Source organism: Pocillopora verrucosa, chromosome 3, assembly GCF_036669915.1.
Source record: "Pocillopora verrucosa isolate sample1 chromosome 3, ASM3666991v2, whole genome shotgun sequence".
NCBI lineage: Eukaryota > Metazoa > Cnidaria > Anthozoa > Scleractinia > Pocilloporidae > Pocillopora > Pocillopora verrucosa.
In genome coordinates, this window is record NC_089314.1 from 4,997,649 (window position 1) to 5,010,266 (window position 12,618).

Sequence of the window (12,618 nt, forward strand, 5' to 3'; positions counted from 1 at the left end):
TTATGCGGGCAACTTCACAAACAGCTCTATAAACTTCGACTATGAAATGTTAAGTTCTTTGCTCAAAAAATGACATTGTGTCTGATACTAGGACGAGTAGCACCATAATGTCACTTATAATTCCTAAAGTCAGTCCTCATGCCTATTTCTCACTTGTTGAATGAACCTGGTGTTAATTATAACATAAAACGTCAACCTGAGGTAGTGCTTGTTTCACGATAGATTTCACCCCGTCTTCTTCCCCCAGTGGATTGCCTCGTAGCTTCTGCGTCATTAGATTAGGAATGAATCTCAAACTGTCCAACAAACCACGCAAGTCCCTCTCATCCAAATTTAAAAGTCTAAGATCAACAAACCACAAGCTGGGAAAGAAACGAAGACACTCAGTAAGTGAAGCGAGACAACCTCTGCGACTGAAAAAAGAGAATTCAAAACCTTCTAAAGCTGAAAATGTTTTATCAAATCCACTAAATAGAGCCTCTATTTCCTCCACTTGTACGGTGCTCCACTTCCTCCCACTTAACGAGAGACATTTCAGGAAGTAACCGACCAACTGCCGCGGCTGTTGCTGGAGTCAATCTCGTGTTCCACAGATCCAATTGCATAAGAGTCTTGTGTGTGATGCGAGAAACCAGTTTGTTTTCTGCTTCAGCACAGCAGAAGTTATCCAATTCAAGGATAAATATGATGAGGCCATTGTTAAATCGCGGTAACAAACCATCGAGCTTCAATGTTTCAGACGATTTCAGACGGAACGTAATTTCCAGCTTCAGACGACACGTGAGAGGATTTGGTATTTGTTCCAGACATTCAAAAGCACTCTCATTTAACACCCTCATTCCAATCCTTTCAAAATTCTTACAGTCTCTAATTATTGTACTAAAACAGCGCACTATCTGCTCGTTAACGTGTACACTAATGTTTAGAGATCTAAGAAATTTCAGAGATGACGGCTCGAAACACAAACTTGTGGAGTGAGATAGAGTAAAATTCTCAGTGAATAGTCTGGCATGGTCATCACACATCAGTGAAAATTCAGTGAAAACAGTGCCTGGCCACAGTGGAAATGAAGGATGCAACAAAAGTACAATTGTCACTTCAGGACTGCTCCGAATTTAATCAAATAGTTAACAGCTTCAACATCTGCTGCAATGTCTACGCAATAGAGAAACCCAGTTTTAGATTCAACTTAACGAAACAAGAGGTGCACAAAGAACAAGAAGTTCTCCTGCATGGCAGTAACGTAACATAGTGTCACGTCTGTCGTGATTGTCTTAAAATCAGAATTCAGTATTGGGTCAGAGATTCTGACTGATGTCAAGTGTTCAAAAACCTTCACATCATTAGACAAACCGCAAATAAACTTAAAGACATTCTCAAAGGACCTACACTCATCCCAGGTTCGGGCACGGTCTTTAATTCCACCGAGATTTCCTTGAGTGACACATTGGTTGGTGATATACCATGCCGCTAAGAACTCTTGAATGCTCTTGTGAATAAACGATACCATCCCTGCTGGTCGAAGATTTTCTGAGTACTCACTGACTTGAAATAAGCCTATAATCCGATTTTCTTCACAAAGGATGGCAGCAGACAGTTGATCATATTCGAATACATGATCGTCCTTCAGCAGACATTCTAAAGCCACCTTTCCGATTTCAGCCAGAACCTCTTTAAAATCTTCAACTTTGTGAAAGTTAGTCGAACATTTTCCTTCATTATGATCCAAAACATATTGGACGATCGCAACGTATAATTTTGTCTTCGAGGTAGAAAAACTCCTTAAATTTTCATTTTTCCACAGAGTGCAAAAGAACAGGAGAAGTAGCAGAACTCTCGCCAAATCGATCAGCTCTCGCAGAACAAGATAACCCTGTAACGCCATTGATTGTGTTTCGTCACCAAGCATTCTTATCATAAAGGAGTCTCTGTCCTCTTCACTGAACCCAGTGATCTCAGCATACACGTCCTTAAATTCTTTCAGCTCATCCGCTTTGGAAATTCGAGTTGTTATCAACACACAACAGTTTCTCAGCTTGTTTCCTTTGAATATCTCAAAGATTTCAGAGTTGCTTCCGAAACGATATTCGTCGTATCCATCAAAAACGAGGAGAACTTTGTCTTGGTTGTGGGTGATGTAACTCAGCAGACCGTCCTTCATGGCTGTGTCCTCATCGGCAAAAATATGGGAGGCGTTTATTATATCTCTGAAGCGTTTATGTTTAGATACTTTCTTGAGATCAATAATAACAGCAAGTAATTTGTGTGCATAAATGCAACTTATGTTTTCCTGATCTGTTGGTGTGCCTTGTTTTACTACACAAAGAAATAATTTTCAGAGTTCTCCTAGTTACCGTGTTTCCCAAACAAGATTAAACAATCACACATGGGAAACGAATAATTCCAATTTCATTCAATTGTGCTAATCAGCTCTCAAAACCAAAGTAAGCAGAGATGACAAATAATAGATCTTATGCACACTGACTTTGAATACTTGCTACTTTCCTGTTGTTTTTGTGTGATTTTTTTTTACTCTTCAGTGTCTTGAGAATACTTTTAAAATAAAATTAATCAGCCTGCAACTTGAAAGTGAGGCTTGGGGTCTTTGCTGGGTATTCTGATATAAACATGTATAAGGCCAATAGAGATGGAAATCATTCCTTGATTGGTATGTTCAATTTTAGTGATCCCGGTAACAATCGACAGCCATAGATGATAAGACAACCCCATACAGAGCTAAAGCCAGCAGTTCATTTGGAATGCTCTTACGCTGATTGTGGGATCATGAACAAGGCGTTACACTGTAAACAAAAGTTAATATGTACAAATACAAAGAAGCCACTCTCACTACATCCTTTTGTGTGGCTGTGAGAACCGCTTCTTTGGGATGTATTCTTCAGCGGAACACATCTCACTTAGCATCTTAACGCCATATATAGACTCTCACACCATCCATTATCCTTTATCTAACTGCTCCATGAGAGGGCTACTAAAAATATACATTAGGCTTTTGAAATTACCTGCTGTGTCCACAGAAGTAACTTTGGGTTGTTTATAATCCCAGTTACTGCAGCCAGGGGACATTCTCCTCTTTCTACGACTTTTTCCTTGAAATAAAATTCATTTATTTATTCACTCTTTCTACCTTTGTGCATCAATAATTAATACCGGTAATTACTAACTGGAGTGAAAAATTGTTTTAGTCTACACCACATAGAAACCAAAAAAATTTATGTACTTGTGTCAAAATACCAAAGAAAGGTTGAAAATTAAATTCTTGACCCGCAATTTTGTCTCTTCCGCTGCTTGGAGGTAAATAGAAGTAACTAATCACTTACGCACCAGTACACGCGAAAGCACAATTCACTTGTGTGTTATATACTAAATAGGGTATATCATGACATCTGAAAGGTTTAAGATCAAATGATGTCAGAGAGTAGATTACAGTAAATTGCCTTCTTCTTGAAAGTATCTTAATTTTTGCATTGGGCCTCTAGTTGGCCAGAGGAGTGATAGAGAATCCTACATGCAACCATGCAAAATTTGCATTGCTGTACTATTGCACCTTGCAGGTAACTTAGGGGAAAATGAGGCCACAATTTCAAAGCAGCCAGCATTACTAAATGCAAAGTGCTGTTACTTTTGCACCTTGCCTGTAATTTAGGGGGAAATGATGTCACAATTTCAAAGTGGCCAGCTATATTACTAATGCAATGAGGTAGATCAACAATTTTAATTAAAACTGACAAGCTTTAAGAGAAGAAAAATTGAAAAAAATGCAGTGGCAAATGAAATTTTACAGTATTCACTGATGAAACAACACAAAAATAACACTAAAACAAACCAACAATTTATGATATAAATTTCAAGTAATGTTCAAAACAAACAGCTGTTCAAAGTTAAAAAAATGTAAATATCCAGGAAGGGTGACGAAATACTACAAATACTAACTATTTAAGGTTATCTATTTAGTTCTTCTAAAAAGCTAGGCCCAGTGCTAGTGCAAAACCACAGGTTGGTTATGACCTTGAGTAAATATTCAAGCCTGAGAGCCTCTTGTTCTCTTTCGAAGGGAACCAGGAGTGCAAAAGTCAGCAGATGGATGAAGGGAAAAATAATAATTTACCTTAACCCATCACAGGTTATTTTCCAATTCTATCAATTAAGTTTGAAACCCATGGGTCTGTTTATCAGCAAAGCAATTGAAATGGTGCGAGCAGAGTGAAAATCCCCATTAGTGCTTACAGGAGTATAATTAAGTTTTTTTTGGTGGACAGTATAGGAAGGCCAGATGGATAGTGAAAGTGTTCCTACAAAACTGACATTTTTTTGTTGACAAAAATATCAACAATTTATACTTAGGAAAGTGAAAATATTTTAGTCTTTAGGGCTCTTTATTTAAGAGCTTTTTATTGCTTTTTTTTCCAATTGAGAAGACTATCACCTTTCTTTACCACACCACACTTAGACTGATAAGCAAGTGTATCTATGCCTGTTTCTGTTAAAGAGATTTAACTACATGATTGTAACGTAAGATCTAGGAAAACTTTATAAAGCCCATGCAGCAGGCACCCAGAAAAGTAACCATAATAAATATACACAAACAATATTTCGAACAAATACAGTGGTATATAAAAACAGAAAACACCATAATAGTGTTTCTAATAGTTTATTTTAAAAATTACTAATTTAATTATTCATAATAAATATTGTAATAACATGCCTCCTGAGACTGATTCATTTCCTAGGTTTCAAGAAGAGGGGGAGGAGGGGGTTACTAGACAGAGGCCTGTAAGGGAGGCAAAGCTCATTAAAAATTCTAATAAATACATTGAACAGTTAAGACTTTTTAAGTGGAAAACATATGATATTCAAAAGGGAAACACACACAAAGATTTTTAAATACACATATTCATCATGCTGAAGCACTTCCTAGCTAAAATGGATGACAATACCCAAGGACCTTTACATCATTTTCCCCAGAAGTTTAAAACAAAGTCATTACACCAACCACTCAACCCATTATTTCTGACATGATTGTCACAATACACAAGAGTAAAAAAAGCAAAAAGAACTGTGAAGAGTCCTTTCAGATTTGGTGCTCAAATCATTGTGTCAATACTGTTTGGTGATGATGAGCATGAAACTACCATTGATAGGTAAACATTAGATAGGTGGAAGGGATGAAAACAAGCAGGTGTCAACTGCCACTCAAATGTCCTGATGGTAGTTTGGTGCTCTACCCAAATTGTGCTGACTAAATCACACCAGTAGGTGGTTGCCCCAACAGAAATTTTGATCCAATGATTATGAACCAGACAAGGATACTCTTCAAAGTCATAAGATACTGATACATCAAGAAATGCACTAAATTTCCATTTTTGAAAGGTTATATTTGCATATCAAGCAAGTTTCATTCTAAAATTGTGCTTTTTTCAGAGGCAATGAGCAAACTTACCTTCAATGTGAAGGAAGCTTGGAAATGTTAGTCCAACACAATAGAAAAAAAACCCAAAAGGGACAAAATAAACTTGATAAACTCAATTTGTTCAGGTTCCAAAATTTTAGCTAAATAATTTTTTGTTAAGATTTAAAAGCTGTGATGTACTGCTGTAGCCCTGTTAATGACTATCAAGAGCAATATTATCAATGAACCAAGTCAGTTCTCCATTTTCTAGGTCAAGGCCAGTTATAGGGTAATTCCATATATCAACATTAACACTGGAAATAGTTTTCACTATATCCTTCTTCTGATCACCCATAGCAAGAACTGCCACAGATTTAGCCTTGTTAAGCAAGCCAAAAGTCATTGTCATTCTCTTTTTCACTGCAGAATCTTGACCACTCTCAGATAAAGTAACATATTTTTCTTTCTCATTTAGAGCTGATTCATGGGGAAACAAAGAAGCTGTATGACCATCCGAACCTAATCCAAGAACAACAAAATCTAACTGATTATTGCTGAGGGACTTGCTGAGCTCAGCCTCATAATTTTCAGCTCCTTCATCACTTTGCTCACACAATCCACCTTTTAACATAACATGCATTGGATGAAAGTTGAAAGGAGAAATTGGTACATGTTGCAAAAGTTTCTTATAAATTAAATAAAAATTGGATTCTTGATTATTTAGAGGGACACATCGTTCATCCACAAGCCAAACATGGGAATGATGCCATGGGAACTCTTTGGCCATAAATGCGAGGATCTCATAGAGCATTACAGGAGAGGTGCCACCTGACAAGGCCAGGTGAAAGACCCCTTTGGCAGATACCTCTCTGAGGGCATGACCAATAATTTTATTGGCAAGAGTTCTTATTACTTGGGATTTTGTTCCAGTTACCAGATCGCTGTTCCTAAATTTTTCTTGTTTGTAATAGTTAGCAGATGGTTCATTGGATTTGCATATTCTGTTTGCATCACAACTTCCATCATCATTATTTGAAGAAAACTCTAGTCTTTCTCCTGAAGTAACAAAATTCAACACATCCAAGCTTTTCTGGTCATATTGGCGAGGTAATGCCCTTTTCAAAGTGTCCAGAAAATAAGACCACACTTTCCATGAAGATATGAGATCTTCCATTCCAACAAATAAGTTTTTCTGTTCATGATAGACAGCAGAAATTAGAGTTGTATACGCATCAGCTGATTTGTTGAAGATAAATGCATTGAAACTGTTGGCTGAACAACCAAACAACTGATCCTTTGTAATTGCTACTGATGATAATGGATTAAAAGACTTTGGCTTTGGAAGAAAACCTGAAAGAAGTATACCTGGTTTTGTGAGTTTCTCGCCTTGAATGTTAAACACTAACTGCCTGATATCACAGTTATTATCATATGATGCTCCAGATTGAACTTTATGTACATTGTCTTTAAAAACTATACGCACATAAGCTGTGCGCTCATCAAGCTGCTTTCCAGAAACCAAAATAAAAGGCACACCATCCCAGCGAGCATTTTTGATAAACATGGACACAGCAGCAAAAGTTGGGGTATTTGAATTGTCATCTTTTTTATTTTCCTGGCCATAGTGCGTGTTGTAATCTTTATACTGACCAATAACACCACTCCATCTATCCATAGCTTTGATCTCCTTCAGCAGCCTCACTTTATTTTGCATGATGCTTATTCTGTCATTCAGACTGTCTGGTAACTCCATGGCAACCAGAGTAAGAAGCTCTGTCATGTGATTTTGCATAACATCTCGGATAACACCATAGTGGTCGTAAAAGCTAGTTCTCCCTTCACAGTCATTCTTCTCTTTCAAAACAATCTCTACTCTTTCGATGTGATCACTGTTCCACAAATCTTTGTATAAATTATGATTGCTATACCGAAACTCTAAGATCTGAGCAACTCCTATTTTGCCAAGGTAGTGATCAATTCGGTAGATTTCCTTCTCGTCGAAATAATTCGACAAGCTTCGAGCTAACTCCTGCGCAGAGGCCAGGTCTGAACCAAAAGGCTTCTCAAGGACTATGCGAATCCAGCCATGTTTATCTTCAGCACGACGACAGAAGGAATCAATCCTTTTCGCTATCTGTGTGTACGCAAATGGAGGCACAGACAGGTAGAAAATGAGGCCCCTCTCTCTTTCGCCTGCCGCTATATCATCGCCCATAATCTGACACAGAGATATGAAATCTTGGTCATTTTTTAGTCGATGGTATTCCTTTACACTTTGATCCACAAAAACTTTCTTCTTCTCTAAGCACCAGTTTAACGTTTTGCTTTCAGGACACTTTAAAGACGCTTTTAAGATATCATCAATCTTTTTCTGGCCAGACTCGACACTTTCACGCGCCGTAGGGTAGACTCTGACAGTACTCCTCTCATTCGATTCTTTTATGAAGAGCGAGAAAAAACCTTGCCATAAATATCTTTTTGCGAGGTCCCCAGTGGCGCCAATCAAAACAATATTAGTCACATTTCGCGGTAAATGCTGAGATTGTTGACTATCATCAGCAGAAATTTGTCTACCGGAATACAAAAGTACCATTAACAGCCTTGCCAAGGCATAGAGGTTAAATCTGTTCGGCACCATCTTTAACTTTCAAACCCAGTCTCCACTCAGTTCTGCATTTAGTATAACGCAAACTGCGTGACAAATCGTACTTCATTTCTATATTGTGCATTAAGACCTGAATTCTTCTCTTTTCTGTTTTTAATGTTCGATTCCACATCTTATTAGCTTCCCACCATCATCTACGTTTTTTTAAGATGCACTCAATAGGACGTTTTAAAAAAAAAAAAAGAAAATATCCTGTAGGATTTCCGGTTAACGTGACTGAAGCACGCGATGTAGTCATTACTTAAAATATCTCATTACATTCCAAGTTTAACATTTGGGTGAGTGATGAGGGAAATAACAAGATTAGGGGTAAATCTCACAGGAAATAATTAGTCTACTAGTAAATCACTTGCGAAAGCTTTAAAGCAAGGAAATAGAAAAAAACCTATCTGCACTGGAAAGTGAGCGCTAAACGCATTTTGAACCGAGCTTGGAAAACGGCCCGTGTTTCGTATGGCCGCTGTGGAAACTTTAACTGGCGAACGAAGCTCACACAAGGAATTCTCTGATAGCTGTCACAACAGTAATTATAAGGTTGGTCAATTGTACTCGATGACAAGCAACACAGGGAAACCAGCGGAGCGACCGAGTAACATAAGCAATAATAACAATGTTTTGGAGATGTCGCTGTTCACTTCAGATGGGAAAGTTCTTACCGCCCCACAAGAGATGCCCTTTGGCGATTTAGTCGCAGAAGAGACCTCAGACCTTTTAACGCCAGATAGTCACGCTTCGGATGCCGACTTAAAAGGGTCAGAAAAACATGTTAAAGTTACGATTAATGGTTCAGTTATGAAACATTACCGAGCAGAGGAATGCAAAGAACGTTACTTAGCAAACTGTGCTAACGAACAAAGTGCTGAAACGTCTGAAAGTTCAGCGAAAGTGAAAGAAAGTGAAAGCCTTTCAAATGATCATGACGTAGCCATTTTAGAACAGAACGGACCTTTGAGTCTTAAAGAAAGGATTTCTAACATTGACATGAGCATTGAATGGATAAGAGGCGAACTAACGCTAATGCAAGCTCAAGATTTGTCGCTAAGACACCAATTTGAACAGCTTTTTAAAGACGTGATGGAATTAAAGTTACACCAGGAAATGGAGAAAGACGAATACCAATTTATTGAGGAGGAAATTTCATTTGAAGAGGAGTTCTAGAAACCGAAACTATTTTGATATTTTAGCGTATGCACATTCTATAATGAAAATATTAACTTGATGTCATCTGTTGCTCTGACAACAGCAGGTTCTTTTTAGAAAATACAATGTTTGGATGAAATTTTGTTAAAAATTAATATTGCGTAACACAATCGCTCTACGCAAGTGCCACGATTTTCGTTGCCCCCTGGAAAGTCGTGTGACTTTCACGTGGGTTCCACGTTTATGTGTAATTCGCCCAAGTAAACGCGATGCGCGTTGCCCAGGCTTAGCTAGGAAAGTTGGCCTTACGTATTTTTAAATAAGGAAGTTTATTTTTTTATCCCTGTGCCTTCTGTTAGCGTCATTTCCTCTCGAGAGACATCTTAGTCAAAGATCGGATGTGATTGCCCAAAAGAACAAAAACTGATCTACATAGACAGTCAAATAAGACATAGCACCTCTCCTTCGCCGGGGAAAGCTCTGTGCAGGGAACCACCTTAATTCATGGGAATCAAGTTGCAGCCCTCTCGGGAAAAAATTTCCCGGCTCAGTTAAACCTGTATATCTATTACCCCTATTGGAATAATATTGGTTCCCTAGCTCCCCAGAACGCCCTCTTGCGTTCTAATCATGAGGAAGTCTCTAAAACGAATTCCAGAAATGCTTCACAAAAACTTTGACCTTAGAACAGCCTTGGAATTTAAGAAAATTTGAAATGACGCGTATTGCGAACAGAGTATTTGCAATCTCTCTTTAATCACCCGAAATGCTTCCATAACAAAGTACTCAGTTGTTGTCTTTTTGCTAAGTTTACAATATCCTTTTAAGCCGAATACAACTTAATCTGAAAGTTATCAACAGATTTTGTTAAATCCATTCTTGATCTTAACAGGGCGACTTGAAGCTTTCAGATTTAAAGAGATTATCTTAATGGTATTTGAATGTACGTTCACCATATTACAAAATACGTTAAAAGATTTGAGGTAAGCCTACCCGCGGAAGCATTGGATTTTGGTCAGATTTTCTGTCCATTGTTTCGGGCGTATTGAACTCCATAGCAAACATAAAAGACTGAGATCTGTCATCCGTCTCAGTCAAAAATAAATTCATCGATCGCTGTTGTCCAAAAAAGTATATTTTCGTTAATAGGTGTAACTGGCTTTCAGTGGATCAAAAGTCTACTTTTTTTCCCGTGAATTTGTGTTTTGAGTTCTTATGTCAATATAACCAAAAGTAGATATTGCAAGGGATCGCAGATGGAATTGCTTTAAAACAGTGCATGTAGTATCTCGAAATATCTGATCAAACAAAAATTTTAATAATCATACGCACAACATAAGAGAAAAGTATGGTTACGCACTAGATTTAGATTTAAAATTTATAATCGAAGAAAGGACATGTTTTTGGAAATAACTTTTCTCAGCCCCATACTCTCCTGTACAACATTGACTGCAAGACTTTATGTGCTCTTCATACCACGTACAGATGCTAGAGGGGTTGGAACAGCTTTCCACGATCGTTTTTTTTTTTTAATTTTATTTTCAATTAAGATTCTTTAAATGTCGTTTTCGCTTTAATTTTTTACCGTATTTAGTCTAAGTAGTAAAAACCTTCATTAACATAAATATTAATGCCATTATCATAAATGACTTGTTGAATGCATGCTTTTCGATATGAAATAACTTTCCAATGGACTGGAACGAGTAGTGTAGATGTCATTCGGCAGGGTTTATATTCCTTCGCTTTATTGAGCAGTCTTTTTTAAACAAATTGTTATACACCAAGGTAGCTCACTGTTTTGAAATTCGAAACAGTCCTGTAATAAGATCTAATAAATCGCCTGTTAGAAATCAGCGAAAGCAGGAGCCCATTAATGAGTAATAGGCTCCTGACGGAAGCTAATTGGTGCTTTCAGTACCGGTAGCAAACAAACAGAAGCTTTCTCCCTTTTCTCCCTTCCATATCAGTATAGCTAGAAAGTAATTGATTGTTGGTATAGTATTTCATGTATTATTGCTTTCTTTTCCTGATCATTTTGATTAATGGTCTGTGGTTAGGTGTGATAGTAAAATTCTGGTGTAACATGTATAATGTTGGATGTGAAAAATGGTATGTTGGGTCCGAACAGGATTATAAGATTTGGATACCAGTTGACACACCCGGAAGAAAAATTTCTCCCCCAACCTTCCCACAAGCAGACGCACACAAACTCACAGACCTCTTTACATGGCTCGTAGCGTGCATTCTTTTCGATATGAAATAAGCTTTCCATTGGACTGGAACGAGTAGCGTAAATGTCGTCAATTCCAAGATGGCGTAGTCGGGAAGCGAAAAAGGAGACGAAGAGGGAAAGCGTAGTTGTGAGCAGCCCGAGTTAGATTTATCCCTACTCTAAAAAGTTTTTTTCCCCAACCATCTTGTTTTTTTTTTTCTTTTCTTTTCTTTCCTTTCAATTCTTTCTTTGTTCTTCCCACGTAATCTAACGCATGCGCAGTCAGTCATTAGTCAGATAGCTTGTACACCGTGAGAGCTTGGGGAAAGTTATACGAGAAGAGAGAGACATGCGGGATATTGGCGCTTCGATTGAAATGCCAGACGGGTTCAGTGCATTAGCAGTAGGAAAGCTTCGTATTGCAAAATTCTATAAATATTAATTGATGCTGGAATGTATTTACGATCGGAACGGCTCATAAACATAGCTTACAGAACAATGCAGAACATTTAAAGGTCATTTCTTTGACAATTTACATAAAGCCAGTGAAAAATCGCGCGATTTGGTACCTCAATTTTAGCAAGTTACATCGCAAGAGGAAACCCTAACGAATTTTGCAATTGAATGACACAAACCATTTAGTTTTTATCTCTGCCTTTGCAAAGTATTTATAAAAATCTATCCATACTGTTCTCTATAAATTTCCTAAGGTGCTGACGAGGAAAATTTGTCTGTAAATAAGCAAGAGCTTCTATAACAGGGTAATTTAGTATTATCACCTGAGTTAATGGCATAAATTGGCCACCGTAAAGAGTTCAACTGAAAGCTGACGTTTCGAGCGTTAGCCCTTCGTCAAAGCGATTGATCGACGAAGGTCGTGCTTTTAAGAAATTTTCCTTTGTTATCGTCAGATTACTTATCTTTCTCGAATGGATAGAAATGCCCGAATATTAGTTTTGCGCGTTCCTCCCTTCGGTACTTTCTTTTATATTTCATTTGCGCGTTTTCCAATGAATTACTCGGGTTAGAGTTAGGTTTGGGCAAACCTCAAGCGACTAGAATCTTCGACAAAAGTCTACGCGTTCTCCGGTGGTCAGAAAATCGCGAGACCAACACACTCGGCGAATGCCGGCAAATGTAGTCGCCGGTGATGCAAAATTTTATTTACCGATTGTGACGATCAAAGAAAAATGG

The 12,618-nt window shown here is 37.8% G+C and overlaps 1 protein-coding gene and 1 pseudogene across 1 annotated transcript; both read right to left on the reverse strand.

The window, feature by feature from the left end:
• Nucleotides 1-172: 172 nt before the first annotated feature.
• Nucleotides 173-3,617, reverse strand: LOC136279504 (NLR family CARD domain-containing protein 4-like; annotated as a pseudogene).
• Nucleotides 3,618-4,423: 806 nt separating this feature from the next.
• On the reverse strand, nt 4,424-8,182 carry LOC136279984 (GDH/6PGL endoplasmic bifunctional protein-like). Its single transcript, XM_066164549.1, has one exon. It carries the CDS (start codon nt 8,043-8,045, stop codon nt 5,622-5,624), a length of 2,424 nt encoding a protein of 807 aa, XP_066020646.1. The 5' UTR covers nt 8,046-8,182; the 3' UTR covers nt 4,424-5,621.
• Between the last annotated feature and the right edge of the window lie 4,436 nt (nt 8,183-12,618).